Source organism: Centruroides vittatus, unplaced genomic scaffold (genome assembly GCF_030686945.1).
Source record: "Centruroides vittatus isolate TY-2023 unplaced genomic scaffold, ASM3068694v2 contig_355, whole genome shotgun sequence".
Classification (NCBI taxonomy): domain Eukaryota; kingdom Metazoa; phylum Arthropoda; class Arachnida; order Scorpiones; family Buthidae; genus Centruroides; species Centruroides vittatus.
In genome coordinates, this window is record NW_027122178.1 from 1,628,377 (window position 1) to 1,651,792 (window position 23,416).

General features: G+C 24.7%; 1 protein-coding gene across 1 annotated transcript in view; it reads left to right on the forward strand.

Moving 5' to 3' along the window:
* The first annotated feature begins 4,304 nt into the window (after positions 1-4,304).
* Positions 4,305-23,416, forward strand: part of LOC136974723 (growth hormone secretagogue receptor type 1-like) — a 38,592-nt gene continuing 19,480 nt past the window's right edge. The window contains exon 1 of the mRNA XM_067269664.1: positions 4,305-4,707. Within this exon, the coding sequence (XP_067125765.1) occupies positions 4,374-4,707 (334 nt within the window). The 5' untranslated portion in view covers positions 4,305-4,373. The remainder of the gene's footprint in view (positions 4,708-23,416) is intronic.

Below are 23,416 nucleotides of genomic sequence, written 5' to 3' on the forward strand. Positions count from 1 at the left end.
TTATTAATTTCAATTAAATGGTTGGAAAAAGTATAACATTGCACTTGCAGTATAACACGATGGAGGGAGAAGGGGGTCGAGGAATTGTCTATGTGAACTTTTTTAGTCCTATTAGTGGTATACGAATTTGTTCTTATAAGCTTACCTTATCACATGTATAAACTATTTTCTGAACTTTTTAAAGTAGTTTTTTTCAAAGTCAGGGAGTCCATGAACTATTGTATTTTACACGTAATTAAAGAGAAGGGGTTTTACAAAAAGATAGTACTTCATTGTACGCATGAAGGAAGTAGGGATCAAAACTGGCTCGAAAACTATACACGTAATTAATGGATATTATGCTAGATAGATTAAGAATATCTTGAGTTAAAATCTTAAAATAGTTTAATGAAGATCTAAACAGGAATTACTCCTTTTGATGATGATACCAGAAGAACGGACGAAACTGTACAAGTTTTAAACAGTATATTTATGAAAATAAGGTTTCCAAGTGTAGTTTTGACGTTTGAGTGTTCGAAGTAGTGAGTTCAAATCCTATATAGAGAATCCTATATAATGGTTCGAACTCATATCTTTCGTAAACAAAAGACGTGGGTTCAATGATCTCATCTGACCAAGCATTTTTTTCTGTCTGGTCTTAGCTTTTCATTCGAGTGGCTCTATATTGTTAAGTATAAATACAACAGTTAACGTTATTCATTTATTTATAAAATTAATTATTCATAAATTATTTGAAAATATCTTAATAAACAAAAGTTCTAATTTTAATTTAGATATTCTAAATTAAAATTAGAACTTTTGTTTATTAAGATATTTTCAAATAATTTATATAAAATATCGCCGTTCATTATTATAAAATCATTAAATTAATGTTAAAAATTATAATTTACTAGAAATTATATAAAGTAGAACAATTAAATCTTTATTAACAAATTTATCGGTATATTCTACTATTCTAATGATATTTTAATTATTATTTAATTTAATACATTTTAAAGTAATTTTATAAAAAATAATTAAATTTAGGAGTGTTCTTTTATATTAAATACAGTATTTTTAAAGCAATTTGAGGTAGTTCATTAAGTATAAATATTTAAAAAATTAAATTTAGAATAATTAAATTTAAGAAAGTATAAAGAATAATCGTTCTAATAATATCAAAAATAATTTTAAAAAATGAAATATGTTTTTTGAATTACATTCTATAAAATATTAATGCACGCACCATTCTACAACAATTACATACATTGAATAAATGAGATTTTATAAATTAATTTTAAAATATTTTATATAATAAGCAATTATTCTAAATTAAAAATCTAAAGTTATCTTTCTTTAAAATATGTATAAAAATAAAAATTCAATTTAAAATTTATGGGGAAAAATGAGCAAACAGAAACAATAATGATTTAAGTTGAACGATTATTTTAGTTTTGGAGTTAGATAAACATTGGAAAATATCAGATAAAATGATGATGTTTCGAGGAATTTATATCTTATATAAGTTTTATTTATCAGGAAATGGTTATGTGCGTACAAATAGAAGGATAAGCAGCTTTTGTTCATTATTTACACTCTAAGGTACTATTTTCTTATGTTTTATGTATATCTAACCAATAACAATTCCCTTTACTAAACGCAGAAGCAGGGCAATTATGCAAACTATATATCTATGTAGGACTCAAAAATAAAGAAGGTCTCTAACGCGTTGACTTTTCATTCTTAAAATAATAATTTTATCATCGTATAATAATAATTAAATTCTTAGAAAGTAAGTATCTGTTATGCACGGATCCACGAGTCTTAAATGGATTAGTTTGGATTGATAGAATAAGAGCGATCTGACAACGGGATGCCTCTAGAGAGGATTTTCTTTCGGAAACTTGTACACGTGAAGAAATCACGGAAAATTCCACGTGGGCAGTCCGTTGGTCAGGAGCGAACCGGCGACCGATTACTAGGTGTTTAGTGGTTTTATCCACTTGTCATGTTGGGCGAGTCTTGAATGTTTAGAGTCCACATATCAGTTCTGTTCTTACCTAGGAAGTGTTTCGATCCCAAAACTCTTTAAAGAATACTTTGTTGATAATATACTTCATAGGTAACTGCTAACATAACTGTTATTTGTGGATAAAGTACAGATATACAATTCGAAAAATATAATTTAACTTCTTTTAAAAATTAAATTAAATTCTTAGAATCCATTTGTGGATACTCACATATAATATTTTTAGAAATCTGTAAATATGCCTCTCTGAATTATTATAAAGTTTTCTATTAATCTGAAGACAGGAACATTTCTATCTCAAAACCGAATTTAAACGTTTGATAATTATTTATATAATTATAGAAATGAATAAAAATAGAAAAAGAAATTAAAAGTAAATTTCTTAAATTATAAATAAATATATTAAATTTACATTGCATTAATATAAAATAGATTAAACTTCTAAATTAAAATATAAGCATTGGATCGATATGAACAGAAAAATATTAGTAATTATTTTTCCACTAAGTATTCTGTGGACAACCTAAAGTAAATAGAAAGTTTAAAAGTTTAGTTTCCAGCAATTATCATTTATTCAACGTCTTTGTTCTCGCCCATCTTTAAGTAAAAATAGAAAAAAAAGGAAGAGAATTAAGTTCAATGTACGCCAAGAATGCTCCTAAAATTTTCATCGAAGGGTAGACGTTAAATTATAATAATCTAAAAAAATATATCTTACACGACAACCAAATTTTGCATAAAAATAATGTTAAAGGAGACTCCATTCTTCCCCCCTTCAAAAGTCATTCACATTTTCTGCGATTAATGACCATTTCTGAATTGATCTAACAATTTCTGAATATGGAAAAGTCTGCCAAATTGTTAGTAAGAAAAACTTATCAAATATTTTCTTTATACTAGGAATACATATATATAAATATTAGACAGTAAATCAATCAAACGAATATGAATATATTAGGCTCATTATTTATTGATTAGTCTTAATATATTCGTTATAATGAATGACTATCCTCAGATGATTGCAGTTAATAATATAGTTTTATGTAGAGTATTAATTTACTAGAATTGCTTTGGTTAAAGTGTTATGTAACACAAACCGAACGAGTATATTTCTTTGATAATGCTTTTAATAAGTTTGTTTATAAAAACACTAATAAATTAGCTAGAAACTTATTTGTTGTTTGCAGTGTTAGTTCCAATAAGACACTGAAGTAAAGTTACTGAACAATATGACATTGAAAAAAACATTGAATAACAATACTGAAGAAGACCCTGAAAAACATTGAAGAACGAAACATCAAAAGAAGACTAAAGAAGAAACATCAGAAGAACAAGGCTCTGAAGAAGATAATAAAGAAAACAATGAAATAAAAGACATGAAAAATATAACATTGAAGAAGAACAAATTACATTCGCAATTAAGAAATTAAGAATTTTAAAAAGTTTTAAAATGAAAAGGAGTTTTATTTTATTTTATTTCCTTTTTTTAAATAAAAATCAAAATAACTGCAAAGTTTATACCGTTTAATGTTTTAACTCCAATCAAAATAAAACCAACCGCTTCAGTTATTTAATCGAATTTCATTAGATTTCTTTCAGACAGAAGAAAGAAATACGTTAACGATTTACGTTTCTTAGAAAAGAGCTTTTTTTAAGTTTTAACTTTTATTATTATTTTTATTATATATATATATGCACACCCAAATTAATCTCCATTAACTTCTATTTTCTTAATTATAAACAGTGAAGTAAGCAAACAGAAAAAAAACCACTTAATATTTATCTAAATCGGTAACAAAAATAATTTACTAAATTCTGTTTAAAATACTAAATAATTGAAAGTTTTTTTTAAATTAAAAAAATGTTTTTATCAAGTTAATTTAATTAAAAATCTTATCACAAGAGAAATTAGTTACAATATATCCAAATTGTCCCAAAAGATAATTTTTAACAACAAAAGTGACTTAAAAAAGCTTATGCACTTTATTAATTACACTTAAAAAATTATCTAAACTTTAATTAATTCTGTTGTAAAATTATATATTAATAAAGAAATTTAAGCTAAAGTGGCAAAGTTTCGTGTTAATGTTAATAATAAAGTTGGAGGTAATTATTGAGGGGAAAAACATGAATATATTAATAATAATTACAATAATAATAATAATAATAATGACTAGCCTTACCTATCTAACGATAGGTCAAAGTATTATACTATAATCGGAGCATGCGCTTTTAGGGTAACTTTCATTGGCACGTGGATAGACGTCAAATGCTATCGAATTCCGAAAGAGAAAAGTCCGAGTAGGTAACACTCTGATGTATTCTCATAATAATGAAAGTCGAATGGACATGTTCGTGAGTAGATATGTTGAATAGAACATTATCTAGTACAGAATTTAACTCTTTCGGAGATACTACAAATTACACAAATGTATCTCTAGACCCTAGTGTTTTGGAATTTCCTTCTTATATACGTAACACCGTTACTGTTTTCTGTGCAATTTTATTACTTTTAGGTACTATTGGTAATCTTATGGTACCATTAGTGATTTATAGGACTAAAGAACTTAGGAATTCGACTAATATGTTTCTGATGAATTTAAGTTTGGCTGATTTATTAGTTCTTATCGTTTGCATGCCTCCTACTTTAGTGGAACTTTATACAAAACCAGAAACTTGGAATTTGGGTGAAGGAATGTGTAAGTAGTTGTGGTTATATATATATATTTTTAATTTAATTTTTTCGAAATAATTATACTATAATTGTCAATAATTCTATAAAATATTATAAACTAGTATAGTAATATACTAGCATCAATAATATAATATATTATAGTATATTGTTATAAACTTTTATATAAACTTTTCGTAAAAGAAAATATAGTTAATTTATAAATATTTAACTAATTATTAATAAAATAATATAATTTTTTAAGTTGTTTTCTTTATTTTTTATAATAATTCACTCAATATGGAATGCAAACTTGTACTTATTAAAACATTTATAATTAAAATTTTAAATGATATAAATTATTAGTTAATTAATTTATAACTTAACAAAATTTTTATTTATTGTTTTAATTTTAATTTTATATTTTAATATTTTGTCAATTTTTATTCGAAATTTAATTTTATAACCTGAAAAAGTTTTGTTTTTGGCTACAAAGAAATGAATTTTCTTAATTTTATAAATTATAAATTTACTTTTTTGTTAATTTTATAAGTTAAAAATGTATTTTAAGTATATATTTTATTGTATTTTTAAATAAATATAACATGACGTATCGGTATTCATGATAGATTTGCACAAGAGAAAATATGCAAATATATTACTTATAGAATATATAAATAAATACATTACATTACAATTAATTATATTAAAATTAATGTATTGATTATACATGTAAATTTTATATATAAAATATATTAAAAAAAATTAAACTTATAGTTAAGAAAATTATAGTTTTAGATAAGTCTATATATAAATGTATTTAATTATAGAGTGTAAATTAGATATCTCTTAGCACTTATTAGATAAGAGAAAATTACAGTTTTATCGATTAAAGTTGTTCACAGTATATAAATTGACTTAGGAAAAAAGTTAATTATTTTAACTTTATTGACTTAAACAGTAAAAATTATTGGCAAACGTTTTGAGAACAATATTATGTACTTTTTATTAACAGCACGAGATTCAATAGAACACCATTTATAAGTTATATCACACGTAGAGAATATCAGACATAAGGAGAAGACAGTAAATCTATACATTCTTCACTTTCAGTTCATCACTTTAGGTGATTGCAGGCAGCCCTCCTTTCAACGTAAACTTTCTTTTCATTCATAACGTTATTGATATATGATGACTTGGAAAATAATTGTTTTATTTTAGATGTAAACTTTTCAAATTGTGAAATGATCAATAGATTAAGTGATGATCCTGTAACATAATAATTGAACTGATTATTAAAGTAGTTAATTTAACTTAAACTTTACACCCTATCAAAATCCTCAATGATTAAACTTCTACTTTAAAGCGTGAAGACAATTCATTTGCATAAAAACGATCCAGTTACCAGAAAATTTTAGTTTTTAATGTTTAGATCATATTGCATTGGTTACGTTAGAGTTAATGAAATTTTTCGAAAAAATTAGCATTAATTTATGGTTTGATCGTCGTGGAAATTCAATTTAGAATATTGATTCATTGTTTAAAAAAAGAAAGAAAAAATTGTAAGTGCAGTAAAACTGTTTATTTTTAATTATACATTTTTCTGTTGTGATGTATTATTTTACAACTTTCTTAACTTTTGCTTCCTACTTTTCTTTTCTTTTTTCATGAATTAAAGATAACTAACATTACTCAGGAATACAGTGAGAGATGTTTCTTACCAGCTGCGAATCGCGATCTACTAGTTGAGAGACTTATTTAACACCTTTTGTATCTTTACAAATCTCTATACATTTTCATACGGTGTCATATTTTCAGGGGGTTTCCAATATTTTACAACAGGTAGTTCTAACAGAGGATTCATGAAGTTTCCAACATTTCAATTCCAACGAAGGGTTCAGCAAGTTTCCAACATTTCAACCCAATAGTGCTTTAGAGAGTTTCCAACATTCCAATTCCAATAGAGAATTCAAAAGTGTGCAACATTTTCAAATGTAATAAAAGTGGATTTGTCTACTGACCCCAAACTACTACTAATAATTTATCAGCCTCCCCATTAACCCCTTGAGGGTTTATAGAGTTCAGTTTGAGGTCAAAGCAATATATTCATTAATTGGAGAACTAATATACATTTTATACATTTATAACCTGGAGTTTGCGAACTAACAGCTGATGCTATTCTTCAAATACAAAATAAATGTTTTAACCAATAGATACAAATGTAACTAATTTTATTTATTTTTCATTCGAATTAAGAGATTCGTCGAAGTAAAAAATGAAGATAAAATTCGATTTTATAAACGAATTTAAGCGATTTAATTAAGTTTACTTAAGATTTTCTCTAGAATGAATAATTTTAATTTTATTAATAAATATTATTTTTAACACGTGAATTATTTTAAAACATATTTTGAAAATCATTTACTTGTAAATTGCCATTTATAAATTATTAATTAAAGATTAAAAAAAATTGTTGATTTAATTACTTAATTTAATTTTTAAGTATGCCGAATGTAAGAAATTCCGAAATTAATATAAAAAATTCAAGTTTTCTCTTGTTCAAGCGATTTGTTTTATCGATTTGATACTTCCGTGTTAAATTTTTTGTGCTCGAACCCGATTCATCCGAAAAAAAATTAAAAAAAGAAATTTTTATTGGAATTAAACATTTTTTTTTCTTAAAGTTTTCCTTCTTTTGGAGGAGTTAAGAAGAAGTGTTAGACCCAAAGATCTATAGAAAGAACGTGAGTGTCAATGTTTCGTTAAAGGACTTACGTAATGCCTGAAACGAATTGCGATCATTACGTCACCATTCATCAAGTTGGCAAATTTTTTTCTTATTTAATAGTACTTATCAATTTTTATGTGTTTCATACGCGAATAAAAACAAAATATATTAAATATTTTATTTATTCAAACTCCTTTAAATGATTTCTCGATTATAAAAACATATAAGTAAATTATCACGGATTTTTTATGATAAAGATCTATGAAAACAATTTGAGCATTGTTTTCTATAATTTAATGTAGAGATATAGAATAATATAAAATAACTTTTATATTATTCTTTTTAATTCTAAGATAATAAAAAGTATTTTTTTTTTAAATATAAGCTTAACAAATTAAAAAAACAACAAGAAATTAACTTAACAATAGTTTTATTTATTCTTCTGTCGTGTGTATTAATATAAACGACAGAAGAATAAATACTATTCATTAATTGAACACACAATAGTTATTCTATGAATGAATAGTCCCTTCTTCCTATGTCAAATGCGTTGTCAAATGCAGTATGTTCTATTTATAGAGAGCATTAACTTAGGCACCATAAAGAAAAATGCTTTGACCTTAAATAAACTTCATAGTATATAAATTTCAATTAAGTTCGTAAAATCTTTAATTATAATATTGAATATTTTAATTATTTAATAAAATAATAAATAAGAATACATACGAAACATGGTTAACGGACCTCTGAGTTACCCTCTACATTTAATTATAATTAATTAAATCGATTATAATACTTTATATAAATATATAAGGCAACGTTATCGATGATTTAATTCCGTTTGCATTTTTCAAAATGTACAAAAAAAGACAATTATATCATTTCAAAACTTAATAATAAATACGTTTTATAAATGTACTTAGACAGGTAATGAAATTAAAGTTATTTAACGTTCTTGTTTAATGTCTAAGTAAATTTCAATTTACATAGGAAAAAACATAAAAAATAAAATAAAAAAAATAACTTCTAAAGAATTAGTCTCATCAAATGAAATTAAATATCGATTGGAATAACAAATACACAAATTGTACGACATTTTTAAAACATTATTTTAAAGTTACGTCTTCTAAAGTCTGTTTTATATTTGTTCGATAAAGGTTAAAATGTATAACTTATATAAAAGAATAAAATCGCTTTTGGAAAAATGAAAAGAACTTACTTAAAAATTGATTTTCTTATTAATATTTATATATTTTTGAATAAAAACTTCGGAAATTTGTGACGTTACTCGCTGCTCGTTCAGCAAAACAAACGTATATTTAACTCACACAAACTAGTAAGAAATTTCACGTGCAAGCCACGTGTGGAAATTTATGAATTTTAAATTTTTTAATTTAAATATTATTTTTTCCTTCTTTAAAACTTTTTATTGAAACGATTTATTTTTAAAAAACTTTTTAATTTTTTACAATAAAAATTTGAATTTAAATAGGGAGAGAGAGGGGGGGGGAAGAAACCACTTTACTGTGTCAATGTGGGCCTAACTGTCAGGTAAATTTTTGAAATTGGATATATCGACAAATTTATTTTTTTATTTTTTTCTCGATTTCTTTTACAGGATATCAGATAAAATTGTTCAAAATGGAGCTTAGACTTCAATATCCGTTATTCAAATGCCTTTAGTCCATTTAGAGATCGTTAGTATTCGAAGAGAACGTATTGTATATAGTAAAAGTATCGATAAAAGTTTTTAGATGTGAGATTTTTTAGATGAATTTCTTCTAAAACATTATGTTTTAAGCTTATTTAACGCTATGAATTTTAAATAATATATTACAATAATAAATAAAAAAAGAAATTTGAAAGAAGATCATGCCACTTTTAATTATTCTTAAAGTAGCATTATTGTGCTACTTTAAGAACAATTTCTGGAATTTTTACTAAGTATTTTGTTTTATAGGATTTAATAAAAAAGATAAAACTATTTATATTATAAATTCTATAGTTCATGGAGGGTTATAGGCTGTAAACCTGCTTATTAAAATGAGATGGTTTCAAAAGGACAAGATTTGTATATTTCTTAGAAGAAAACTAGCCAAGAACTAAAATTTTCAACATTTCAAAGATATGATTTAATCTCTCAAGCATTTCAAGAGGTAAATTTTGGCTGTTTGCCTATAATTTTTGGTAAAATTGTTAAGTGTTACATATATTAAGAAAAAATAAATAAATAAAATTTACAAGGTTTGCTTCATTTATTTAAAAAACTAAAACCAAAAAATTTCTAACGATTTTCTGGATCACAAAGTCTGATGCATATTTTTCTGTTATATATTTTTTAAGAACTGTGACAATGAAATTTATCATAACAGAGCATAAAGTTTGAAGACATGACAGAGAAATGTGACATTTTGAACAATAAAAAAAGTTGACAATTGATTACAAGATTCAAATTTTGAATTTTAAAATAAAAACTCGTAAAAAATATGATTTTAATAGTAAATTTTGTTCAATGTGTTTATTTAATTCAAGTTAAGAAAATATTTTGTAAAAATTATAATTTTTTAAGTGAATTAAAACGAATTTTTATTGACTTTAAGTGATTTTTTTAATCAAAGATAATATTTAAAAAATTGCCTTTTTAATGAATTAAACTTACTTCTAATTTATATTTTTTATAATAATATATTTAAAATAATAAATATATTGTTTTTTAAATTATTATTTTTTTTATTTATTTTAATATTATAATTCTGATTTACAATGAATAATGCTATAAAAGTAACAGATGACTCTTCCAAAGTAACGATAAAAACAGATACAATGACAGAAATTATTTAAAAAAAAAATAATAATTTCTGTTATTTATTGTATTTTTTAAAAATAGCAGTCGTAAATTGTAAAGAAATTTATATAAATCTTAATTTAGAATTTATAAACTTATAATTTGAAATAAATAGCACTTTATATTCTAGTTACGTAATAAAATACCTTAAGAAAAAAATTAATTTTAATTATAATATGATCAAATTTTATTTAATTTGATCGTAAAGTTGTTAAAATAAGTTAATTAATTATCATAATAAAATTATGGTAATTAATTAACCTACTTTAACAACAAATTTATTAAAGATTTATTTTAAAAATATGTTTTATAAAGATCATATAACTAACTTAAAATAAAAAAACGTGCTTCAGTTTCTTAAAAATTATAAAAAAAGAAATTTTTAAAATAATTTAATATTAGTTAAAGAACAAAAATTTTGTTGATGTACAAAATTTATAAGAATTAAATTCAATTAAAGTCAGTTTTGTATTTATTTTTAATTCCATTGGTAAACAATATTTAGTGCTTGGAATTAAAATCATTTTATTGCCTAATTTAATTGTTAATTTTATTGGATAAATTTACATAATCTGAAATTTAAATCTTTAAAACTTTTATGAAATTTACCTGAAAAACAAGATCAAAATCAATAAAAATAAGTTAAAACATTTAAAAACTTAATAATAATGAATGATTAATAAGCTTAAAAGTTGTTTTATATTAAATTAACTATGCATATTTTAATTTAAACAATATTTTGTTACAATTGTTGCAAATTCTCAGAAGCTTCAAATATGGCGTTAATTATTAGTTTAAAAATGGAAAAAAATTACTAATTTTATTTAATTATTTAATTTAAAAATAAGGTAAAAATGTCTTAATATACTTTCTAAACATACAATTAAAGTTTAAATCAAAGTTTTATTGAAGTTAAGTGAGAGTTTGTTTATTGCTGGAAGTTCTTTAAGTAAGAATGGATTTGCCATTGATTCGCACTTTAAATGGTATTCAGGAGCCATTTTAAACTACCTGAGATATATTTTACAGACCATTTCAAAAGGAATTGGTATTGTAAACTATAAATTTCCACAAAGAATTGTAAATTTCGAACTTTCAATCATCCAACGGCATATATTTTGCCAAGAACATAGTTGAGTTACACGTCATCAGTTACGATGCTTCAGGTTTTAACTCTATAAAAAATATATTTGAAGCCTCTTATTTAAAAAAAATAAATGTTAAAAAGAAGAAAAAAGATCGTAAATTATTAAATCGATTATTTTAAATAATCATTTTATAATTAAAATATTATTTAAATACGTATACCGTATTTTCTGGCGTGTAAGACACAACTTTTCCCGAAAAATACGATCTGAAAGTGAGATGTATCTAATATGCTGGCAAATACGGTATAAAATAAGTTTACAGACATATTTACATGTGTATCAATGGCTTCAGTAGCTAAAATACTTAAAATTCTGATTAAAATTAGCTCTATTTTAGCCTTAAAATTGTCACAAATTTGTTAAATTGCGCTTTTCAACCCTTTTACTCAAGAATAAGTTTTAATCATCTTTAGGTGATCGCGACATACCGGTTGGGAAATTTCTCATTTACTAAAATTAAATTAAAATTGTGTATAGATATTATTCATAAATTTTCTGAAATATTATCGAATGAACCATTCAAATATATATTGAAATTTATTAAGATGTCCTATTAGTTATGGGTCTTTACACTAATAAACCATGGAGATGACTGTAAATGATTAACTGATTAATTATTGCACATGATATAACTAAAATGATATATATAAGGTCTTGTATAATTATTATAATTATCTGTGTATTTAATATATTTGTCAAGAATTGAGATTTGTATTTAGTCAAATCAATTTTAATCAGGGTTGATAATGGGTTTTAGAACAAATAACTGTAAATTATACGAATATTACTTCATTAAATAAATAATATAATGAATCACGTATGACATAATGAATAAATAATTAAATTAATATAAAAATTTTAAATTAATTTCTAGAAAAATTAAAATTATAAACAGAAATAAATTGATAATAAATTATATTGGGCAATTTTAGTAAATATAAATTTATATCTGTGTACGTGTATGTGTATGCATAAATTAATGTTTCAATTAGGGTGTGAGTATATTTACAAATACACACACACTAATTTATACATTAATTTAGTACAAATTCATATAAATTTACACAAACACCCACATAAATACACACATACAAACACCCACACGTATAAATACACAAACGCCCACACTGAACATACACTAACTCCTGTAATTTAATAAATAAATAAGTTTAACTTTTACTTATATTTAAAAAATAATAATATAAATATATTTTTAAATGAAAAATAATTTTAAAAAATCATGAATGCTCATGGTCATTAAGAAATTTTCTTTTAATCACCTAATAAAATAACAATAAAATCATTAGTAATAAAATACAAAAAATAAATTTAATTAATATCTAAATGTAATAAATACGAGAAAATAAGATTAATTAGAACGTCATTATCGTACTTTATCATACATATTCAATGAGACAATTTATCACATTTATTATTTACAATTGTGAGTAGCAGTCACAATTTTAACACATTTATTAATAACACACTAAATCTTTATCGTAATAGCATATAATTTTGTTACTAAAATTTTAATTTTATAATACAGTCGAACCTCCAATAGAGTCCACCTCCCAATAAAGGTCACCTCAAACGGCAGCTATATTTTTTTTCTGAAACTTTTTAAACAAAAAGGCATACAAAATAACCTCCGAACAACGACCCCATTTTATACTCCAGTCAATGGCCGTTGTTCAGAAGTTTGACTTTTAAATTAATATAAAGATATGAGTTTTATAATATATTTTAAAGTTCTTATCAATATATTTTAACAGAATTTGAGATTTTCTAATGTATTTTTCCTCTGTATGTTTGATGTTATCTAAAAGAAAACATTAAAAAATATTGAGGGGGAATCATTAAATAGTTGTTTTTCGAGTAGTATATTGAACATTTCTCTTAGAAGTGATATGTTGCTCGCAAAATAGTCACGATATCATAAGTTCTATAACTTAAACATGTACAGTACAAAGTACAATCAAACCTACGAACAAATGGGTACATTTATTTAGAAAATGGACGTTGATGGGAAGTGATTTTGTACGCATTGCAAAAAGAAACGTTGGCCGCCGTTTAGAGGTGGCCGCTATGGAAGGTTCGACTAATTAATATCGATAATTTATTTTATAAAATAATTTAATTTCCAATCCAGTTTAAATAGTTTAATAAGACAGTTTATACTAAGCTCGATTTAAAATTAATATAAAATATTTTATGTTAATGTAATGCATGATTCTCAACCTTTACTTTTTATTCTTTTTCGGTTATTCAAGAAATTAATTTAATTAACTGAAAAATATGTTTCTTATGTCTTTAAAGTATCAACAGTCTCTGTTTTATTATTAATTATTTTGATAATAACAGAACTTTGTAGAAGTAAATAAATCATAAGTTGTAAAGTAGAAAATATATTACTTAATTTATATTAATTTGTGTTTATAAACAATTTAATCCAGCTCTTCTCAACTTTTCATTTGTAATTCTGCTTCAGAATATAAATGTTTATCTGAGGGATCGCGAACTACTTGTTGAGAATCTTACATTAAAAAATCTTTCCTTTTAATATGAACTGCTTGATAATAACAGAATTTTTATGTAGTAGAAACGTCACAACTGATCTATTGATAGAAGCCAATAAAAGTAGAACCTGTAATTCCTATTATTTTATATTAATTTATGTTTATAAGTGTTAATGCGCTTTTCAACCTTTACTTTGTTATTTCATTTTCTCATTAAAAATAGACTTCAGCTGAGCGATCGCAAACTACTGGTTGAGAAAATAATTTAGTTCATCTAAACGTTTCTTAATATTTAAAATAAGACTTACTTTATAACGAGTAATAACTAGAAAATATTTTAACAATTTATTATTAAATTTCATAACATAAAATTAATAAATTTCCTTTCAAATAAAAAATTCTTTAATGTAATCTTATCAAATTTCCAATACGAAAAGATCACTTTACACAGTTTTGTAATCACTTTGACACTTTAAATTATCAAATTGATGAGAAAAAATCGACTTAAACTTTATTTAAATGGTTATTTTCAATATATAAAATTTGAATTGTCACAATCTTAATTTACAATTCAAAATCGATTCTATAAATAAAATATTTTTCCAAATTTTTTCTATTCAATTCTATAAATTCGAATCTTAAAAAATGAGAAAAGATCAGGCATTATGAAACGTCTTTTAACTGATGGTTTGGGTGATTTTTATGAAAATCTCCCCCGAGATCTAAACAATTTTCAAAAAACCATTGTCTTCAGGGAATTGAACTAGGACAATCAATTTAGAGTTCGGCGTTAAATTTTTTACATAGTAAAATCTACTTTATTGATATTTTTTGATGTTGATATTTGTCATGTTTCATGCTTATTTTAATAAAACGTTTCCTAAATGTCCCCCTTTGATTTAAATTTGTTTTTCTGACAAAAAAAAATTATTTTTCCATAATTTTTCGTGTAGAAAAAATGTAAAATAATCATTTAAATTAGTTTTAAAAAGTCGAATTATAAAGTGTTTCAAATTATAATTTATATTAACGTGTAAGAAATAGGAAGTTCGTCTGTATGTTTGTACGGAAGTTTTCATAAAATATATTCAAGATATCAATTTTTAATGGTTCTTATATTATTATACATTGTCTCATAAGGTTTCGAAGAGGATCTACCACCTAGAAGCATTTAGATCAATTCGAAAAATTAGAATGGAATTTATTTGCTAATATTCATATAATGCTCTAATTTTAAAGTTCTAATTTTAAAAATTCGACTTTCTGAACAATCGTGCAAAGTGGCGACAACTGAACGGAAGAAGAGAATTTATTAATTTGTTCTATGTAATTATATTTTATATGGTTTAAGTTATATATTACACATAACATCTGTAATTGTACATGATGATAACGTAATCCTGAATCATCTGAAGTAGCTTCCTAAAGTATAGTTTCACATACTTTTTAAACAGGAAAATACCTTTGTTTTACACACGAAACAAAGTCCTTCACAAAGGAATCTCAGCAAAGGACAATATAAACGTGAGGTTCTTCCTTTCACTTTCTATCACTTGAAAAAAGAGCCCAACATTTACCGAAGGACTACGTTTTGTGTGCAAAGGATGTAGTCCTTTCTGAAAGGAGTTTTGAAGATATTGAGTTGTTAAGTAAGTAAAAGTTCGTGTTATGATATCCGTAGAAAGTATTACTGATACCGGAAAGATTTATTGGGATTATACAATTTATTGACACTAAATCCCAGAAAGGTAGACAGCAAATCTGTTATTGATTGTATATTTGTAAAATTCGATGTCATACGAAAGTATTGTATTTTACAAATAATCGATAATAGATTACCGAGCTTCTATCTGGAATTTTATTACAACATTCTTAATATTCTTACTTGTAATCTTCTTGCAGAATCTACATAGTACATCATACTGAATAAATGGCATTTCTATATCAAATTTGATACTCGGATTTATGGAATTTTCAATTAACTCTTATCTTTAGCTCTGTTTTAAATTTCTTTAAAGAAAATTTAATATTTTTTTTATATTTAAAAAAGTTTATTATTAATTTTTTAATCAGTCATTGTTATTTTAAAGACTGTCATATCTATCGTTACATTTTAATTTGGTATTATTAGTATCGATGGCTATTGATTTTGTATATCTTTTATCTTAATTATTAAAGAGTTAATCGAGAATATCTATTTTTATGTTTGAATAATTATATAATTTTCAATCGATGTTAAAAGTATCGCATCAAACTCAGCTGCATTGGACTATCAATAAATATGTCTATAGAATCTTCTTTAAGAAAAATGAAATCCCTTACATAATTTTTTTTCTTTTTTGAAGAAAGGGAAACTTGAGTGACCTAAATTCAGTATAACATGAAATTTTTGTCTATTTTTAATTGGAACTATTCTACAATACACAGGGTGATCCAAAAGCCAGTTAATCATTGTAAAGAAGAAATTTTAATTAACTAAATCAAATTCTAAAAGAAATCAAAGTTAATTTAATTGCATTTTTTGTGTTTTCTGCCAATTTTGCCAAAAAAAACAATTATTCGGAATTCAGTTTACGACTGATAGTCACAAACGTATCCTTAATACACGATTTTGGCAAACTTAAGGATTCAGTGAGTTACTATAACTCTCAAAATTAATTAAAGTTTTATCTCGAATATTACGTTAATTAATATAATTAATTTCTACTCTCAAAATTTTATTTTGTACTGAATTTGTTGTACGTAACAAACATTCTATATTGTCTCCTGTTAAAGTTTACAATTCCTAAAAAAATATAACTTATACAGCTTTATAGGGATTATATGATATTGATAGTATCTTATAATCACTATAATATAACATGATTATATAATTATGTTATAGGAATATTGAATTATAATTTACTATCTCAAATTCTTGTAAGGATAATATATTTCTTAACAAACTATATTTTAATTAAGAGACCTAAATTCCTCTAATGTCCTCTTAATTGAGAAATAGTCCTTAACAAATTAGGGACTATATTTGAAATAAGTTACTTATCTATTAAAATTGTACGAATTTAGTTAATTTAGTTGTGTAGTGTACAGACAGAACAATTGATCTTTTATTGTAATTATCACATATTAACATCAATTGTTATCGTCTTATGCAGTAAAATTATATTATTTTAAAGAGAATAAGTGAATACAACAATAAATAATCTATTTTAGTTTATAATCTAATGATTTTTATATCCAGGATTCAGTTGAGATTGTACAAATAGTTTTCTAGGATTTCCTATTCTCAGCTGCATTCTTTTGATTATTTTTATATTTTCAATGATCTCTTTACTTTACTTCAAAATCTTTAAATGTAGAAAGAATGTTCAATATTTTCCAAACAATTCAAGAGATTTTTCAAGTGGAAAATAATTTAAATTAAGTAAGTCTTGATAAATTTCTATACAAGTTTTATATAATTGGTGTAACTGTACGCATCATTTATGTTGAATTTATTTAAGACAAAATGACCAAAAATATAATTAAATTTCACAAAACATTTAGCATGATATCCACAAAAAATGTATTTATAATGATACATTTTAATTGTAATTAGTAGCTTTTGAATTAATTATGAAACGACTCGTACCATTAACTCTCATTGCTGTTCTTTTATCTTCTTTGTAAGTTAGTTTTAATCTTACGATTTATCTTGTGCTTAATAGTTGAAGAAGATAATCTCAAGAAGCATGAGATTTAGGTTATTTTGGTTTTAAGGTAACTTTTTTCTTATTTCGCTAATGTTTGAAGAGAGTGAGAGATAAGTAGTTTTAGATAAATTCTATTCAAAAAATCTTGCAACGAGTTGCATAATTTTCTCCGTAAATCCAGGAAAGTTATGCAAGTCGTTGCCGGAATTTTTAGATATATTAAAATTAAAAGACCATTAAAAGTCCGATAATTTTCAATTGTACTATTAATTGTATTATATTCAATATATAAAATTTAAATAATAACAAAGTTTAAGACTGTAATTTTGTTGAATTGTGAGAAATTTGTTTAGCTAAAAAATATTTACGTTTAACAAACATTAAGACACATGAGCACAAAGTTAAAATTGTGTGTGACTTCATCTGTTACGAGATTTTATTTAAATATAGTTTTCGTATTATTAATTCATTTATAAAGGTAAAATGCTTAATTTTAAGGATACTAGACGAGTAATTTAAAAAATTGTAAATGCCAATAACGAGTGAAATCTTCATTAAGTACGACCTTACCGCGATATGATATGTGACTTCCCTATCTTTCCACTCTCTCGACCTTTAACCACCAAATTTTAATAGCATTGATGTCCTTAAACACGCTTCTATGTCAAATTTCGTTTCTTAATCTTTACCCCATTCTGAGATATTAAACGAAACACATACAAACACATAGCCATGAAGTTTTTCCATTTTCTTTTTACTTTTTTTGGTTCAAGGGTGTCAAAACGTCGAGATTTGCAAAAAATCCAAAAGGTCAAATTTGACACGATTACAATACTTTCCCGTGCTATATATATATATATATATAACAGCCAGGAAAGTAAAAATTATATTTAAGTTAAGTTATAAGAAAAATAATACTTTTAATCAGCGTTGCAGTTCTTAAAATCGTGTAAATTTTAACTATTGCAAACCTGTTTAAAATGCTTCAAAATCAACGTCGAAAGAGTTATTGTTGAAATTCTTCGACTTTAGAAGTTTGGCATAGACCTATTCAACAATTTCCTGTGTAATTAAACTGTTGATTTCTCTAAGAGATTGTATTTGAATAACGTAATAAACTTTTCTTATCTTTAACATATCATATTAAGTCGATAAATTTAAATTAAATATGAATTTAAAGTGAAACTCGATAGGTGAATCGCCAGTAAAGTTATTTAAAAACTATAAGATTTTTAACATAATTTTACTATGTTCATACAAAGTTATAGAACCAACAATTTAAATATTTTATTCTGTACTAAATTTTATATATAAGTATGTATGTTAATAAGTAAATACGTTCAGAACAATTTATTGATCCAATTAATGCAAATTACATAATTATGAAATGGTAAGAAATCATACAAGATCTTAAAAATGGCAGCCATTGTGTGCATATGTACAGAACAGTACATTACGGGTTTTCTTTTCCTACAATAATGTATCGAAGGAACAAATAATAGTTTTATCAATCATTTTAGATAGATAAAGATTCTGCCTAAACAAAAATTAATCATTTCTATATTTAAGTATTTTCATAATTATCATATTTTTCTGTTTTTGGCGTCAATATAAACCTTTTTAAAATTAATATCCTAAGTTTCTCTATACTTTGGAGAAATTTCAGGTTTAAGAAAATATATTTCACCGAGTAACGATAGACAGTGAATATTAATAAAAGGCAATCTTAAAATTTTTATTTTTTGTTAGTAAAAATAACATTAATTTAAAACGGTAGGAACCTCTACGGGCCTAAGTTTTCCCTAGGTTTTAAGCGTTTATTATTTTCATTGCTAGTGTTTATGTGTATTTTTCTTTGTTATCTTTAAAATAAAACAGAAGAAAATGCTAGTAAAGTAAAATATAAAACGATTTAACAGCTACAGAAATAAGCAAAATAAGAATAGAATCTTACCAGTTGAAATATTATTTTTAGAATATTGTGATATTTGATGAAGTTAGAAAAGAAATAAATAAATATTTCTTTGAAATTTACTTTTATTTTTATATTTTATTATTGTTTTCTTTGGTATTAATAATTTCTTTAACAATATCCAATTTAAAATCAGAATTTTTTAGTGAAAAGGGATACTTTCTATCTAAATTGTTTCAAATTTAAAGTTTAAAAGATTCACTTTTACAGAAAAACATGCAAGTAGATTGAAAAAAACAGGTTCTTCTAGCGATCGAACTTGAAAAAGTGATGAAAATGTTTCCAATTTTCTTAATAATGTGTAATATTTTTAACTGTTTGTTGAATAAAATATATTTTCAAAGAATTTTTTCAACTATCAAATTTAGTTGTTTAATAAAAAAATTGAAAATAATAATAATAAAAGAAAGATTATATTATCACACATCGCATCGATCTATCGCAAATATATACGTAAAGTTAAAGAAATAGTTTGTTGTTTAGAAAATTTTATATTATTTTTACTAGCAAATTATTTTTCTTATTTTCAAAAGAAAGTAATTCTATTTCAATTGTTGCTGAATAAATTTCGTTCTGTAATGATCGAATATTCTATTTTATCTTTTTATTTTAATTTCTTCTTGCATGATAAATAATGAGACTTGAAATGATTCGAAGTGATTTTTAACAATAAAATTATGTTAAATACATTTAACATGGAAGAATTTGCAATGATAAATATTTAGCTCAAAATCATGCGAATAATCAAATTCGTTGCAAAAATTCACTATAATTCATTATACAGTAAGATGAAGATAAGTTGTTTACCATGCAGAATCCACAACTGGACCTCGAACCCGGATTCCGAACGACGAGTTCTATAATAAAATTTTCGTCATTGCGTAGAAAAATTATTTATTAGAATATATTTCAAATGAAAATAGTACAAACAGAATTATAATTTATATTTACCATTTTCTGAATATATTTATTGGTTTTTATGATTTTATTAAGGCAATTTTCAGTAGAAAAATCATTTATAAGATATTTGTAAAAGAAAGTATTTTGATTGCTCAATTATATTGTTCATTTCGTGAATAATTTTGTGAAATTTATGTACGTATTACTCGAATTTCGTAAAACTTTTAATTAGAGTTATGTAGATTAGTTCTTGGTATAGAATGATTACAATAGAAGTTTAACCTTGCAAATTCTGTAATACAGTACTAGAATTTCATAAGGTATACTGTTTTAGTATTTAAAATTTGATTTAAAAAAAAATTCTTGTAAACTAAAAGAGGCATCGAAACTGAAGTTTTTAGATTTTTTTTTTTTTTTTTTGAAAATTTCATGCTGAATTGTATTTTATGGTATTATTTCATTTTAGTAATAGGGCAATGCAAGGCAATAGGGATTGATGCAAGGCAATGCAACATGTGGGAGATTTGCCAAGGGGATGATTTACTATGTGAACTAACACCTATTTAGATTATAGCTATAAGCTTCTTGCCTCTAATTAATTACATAATTATTCCAAATTACCAATTGGTGGAGATATATGAGACTTATCAAACTGTATTGGAGCGTTAGAAATTCGTAATCACATTAATAAAAGACTAATTTTATTCGTGGATGCATTTCGGTCTTCATTAAACTCTCTCCGACTGCTGTTAGCATACAAAATACTGATACCTACAAAAATTAGAAAACCCTAATATTCAACTTGAACTTTAATAGATAAAAAAATTACAAAAGAAACAACATATCTACAATATTTTAAGTTAATGTAATTTTTAGTAATTAAGTTAAAATATTGCAGGTTTATTATTATTATTTTTTTGTAATTTTTTATGTATTAAGTTAAAGTTTGATATTAAAAATAAGGTTTTGCAATTGTTGCAGGTATCAGTATTTATGTAATAGTGGCTGAAGAGGGTCTAGTGAAGACTAAAATGAATTAGTCTTTTATTGTTGTGATCTCGATTTTCTAACGTCCCAATACAGTTTCACAAACTTTGTATATTTTCTCAAATTGGTAGTTTGGGATAATTATGTAACCTATTTTAGTGTTACTAACGTGAAGAAAACCCGGTAAACTACGTAACCCTTTGGTGGAGCGCGAACTCAAAACCCATCAACTGGCCCACCAGTGTTCAGTAACTTTATCCACTTAGCCATTGCATTTCATTCGTAGATCGTGTAATGTCATAGCTGACATCTAAAAGGATTATGGGATTGATGAAATAGGGCAACGCAACACATGGGCCATCTGCCACGAAAGAGTGTTTCCGGGAAGACTGTTTATGTAAACTGACTCTTATTCAGGATACGCAAAGAAACCTCGGAAAAGTAAAACTCGTGTCCATTGGTCTACAGGTGGGCCATCTTCAAAAAGTACAAACGTATGTACACCAGATTTTCTAAATAAACTTGCATATATGCAAATTTATATATTTATATGTAAACTGTCTGTAGGCCTACGCAGTGGTGATATTCGAAATAGTTAACAAAGGGTTCGCTAGCAGAAAATTTTTCCCTAATAATCACCGACAAACGAAATGGAAGTTTTGGCTAGAAATAAATACAATATTTTTTCTTGCGATATATCTAATAATCAGTGGCGTATTTGGAACGTAACGAGCCCTGGGCGAAGACCGGGTAACAATAGTATATTAGTGCTGTCGACCTTTTTTTTTTTTTTTTTTTTAAGGCATAGAAATTTTTTACCCCGAATGGCACTGCTGATAATAGACAGATGTCATCATCTCTCGAAATACAATATCCTTTTTATCTCGCTGTCCATAGCCTGACACGTGTTCCGCAGCCATCTTGTATTATCTCGCGCGCGTGAGATTGTGGGATCTCTCTTATAACTGGACCTAGTTTCAAGAACTCTCTTGAATCGATCGTGATTAAACCTCGTTTCGGTCGAGATTGAAACGGTCGAGAGAGATCGCACCAAGACATTGTTCCCGACCTTGCTCACAATCTAGATTGAAATGCTCGGTGCGAACGGGATATAAGGCTCTAGTTTAGTAGTGTTACAGAGTATAATACGTATATTTTAATATATTTTTTAAAAGAAACAAAACCACTGAGAAATGTTCCGTGTGTTTAACAAGGTTCGGAAAAACTGAAAATTTTAACAACGGGTTCGGCCGAACCTGTGCCAACCCGCTGAATATCACCACTGGGCTACGTAAGTTCCTGTATTTACCTATTCAACACCGATAAACACATATGTATACATGTTAAACAGGACAAACTCCTGGGTTTCTCTTACATAATACTGTATATACAGAAATTAACTATAGTATAGAAATTTATAGATTTTAATTAGAGTTAAATATTACTAAAAATGAATTTTAGACACATCAAAAATATATAATTTAATTAAACTTAAAGGAATTTGTATTAAATTATAATTATAATAATCATTATACATTGTGCAAGAATATTTTTCAAATCCGGTTAGTAATTTTATTATATTAATAAATTTAATAATATCATATTGAAAATAAATAACCATAATTAATTATAACTAAATATACAATTATCAATAATTGTAATTGTAATATTCATATCTAAAATAATTATAATTAATCATCCTATCATTTAATCTGTAAACATGTTTGTAAACAATAGAGAGATAAAGGTGCAGTATATTACTATTATATATATGTTAATATAATAGTAATATATTGCACCTTTATCTCTATTATTATCTCTATTAATAAAGTATTATGTAAATGTTTATATATACATATACATAATACTATATTTAATTTAAATATATTAAAAGGGGTTAAATTTTTTATATTGATTCTGGAAGAGAGATAAATAACCTCTACTCTTCT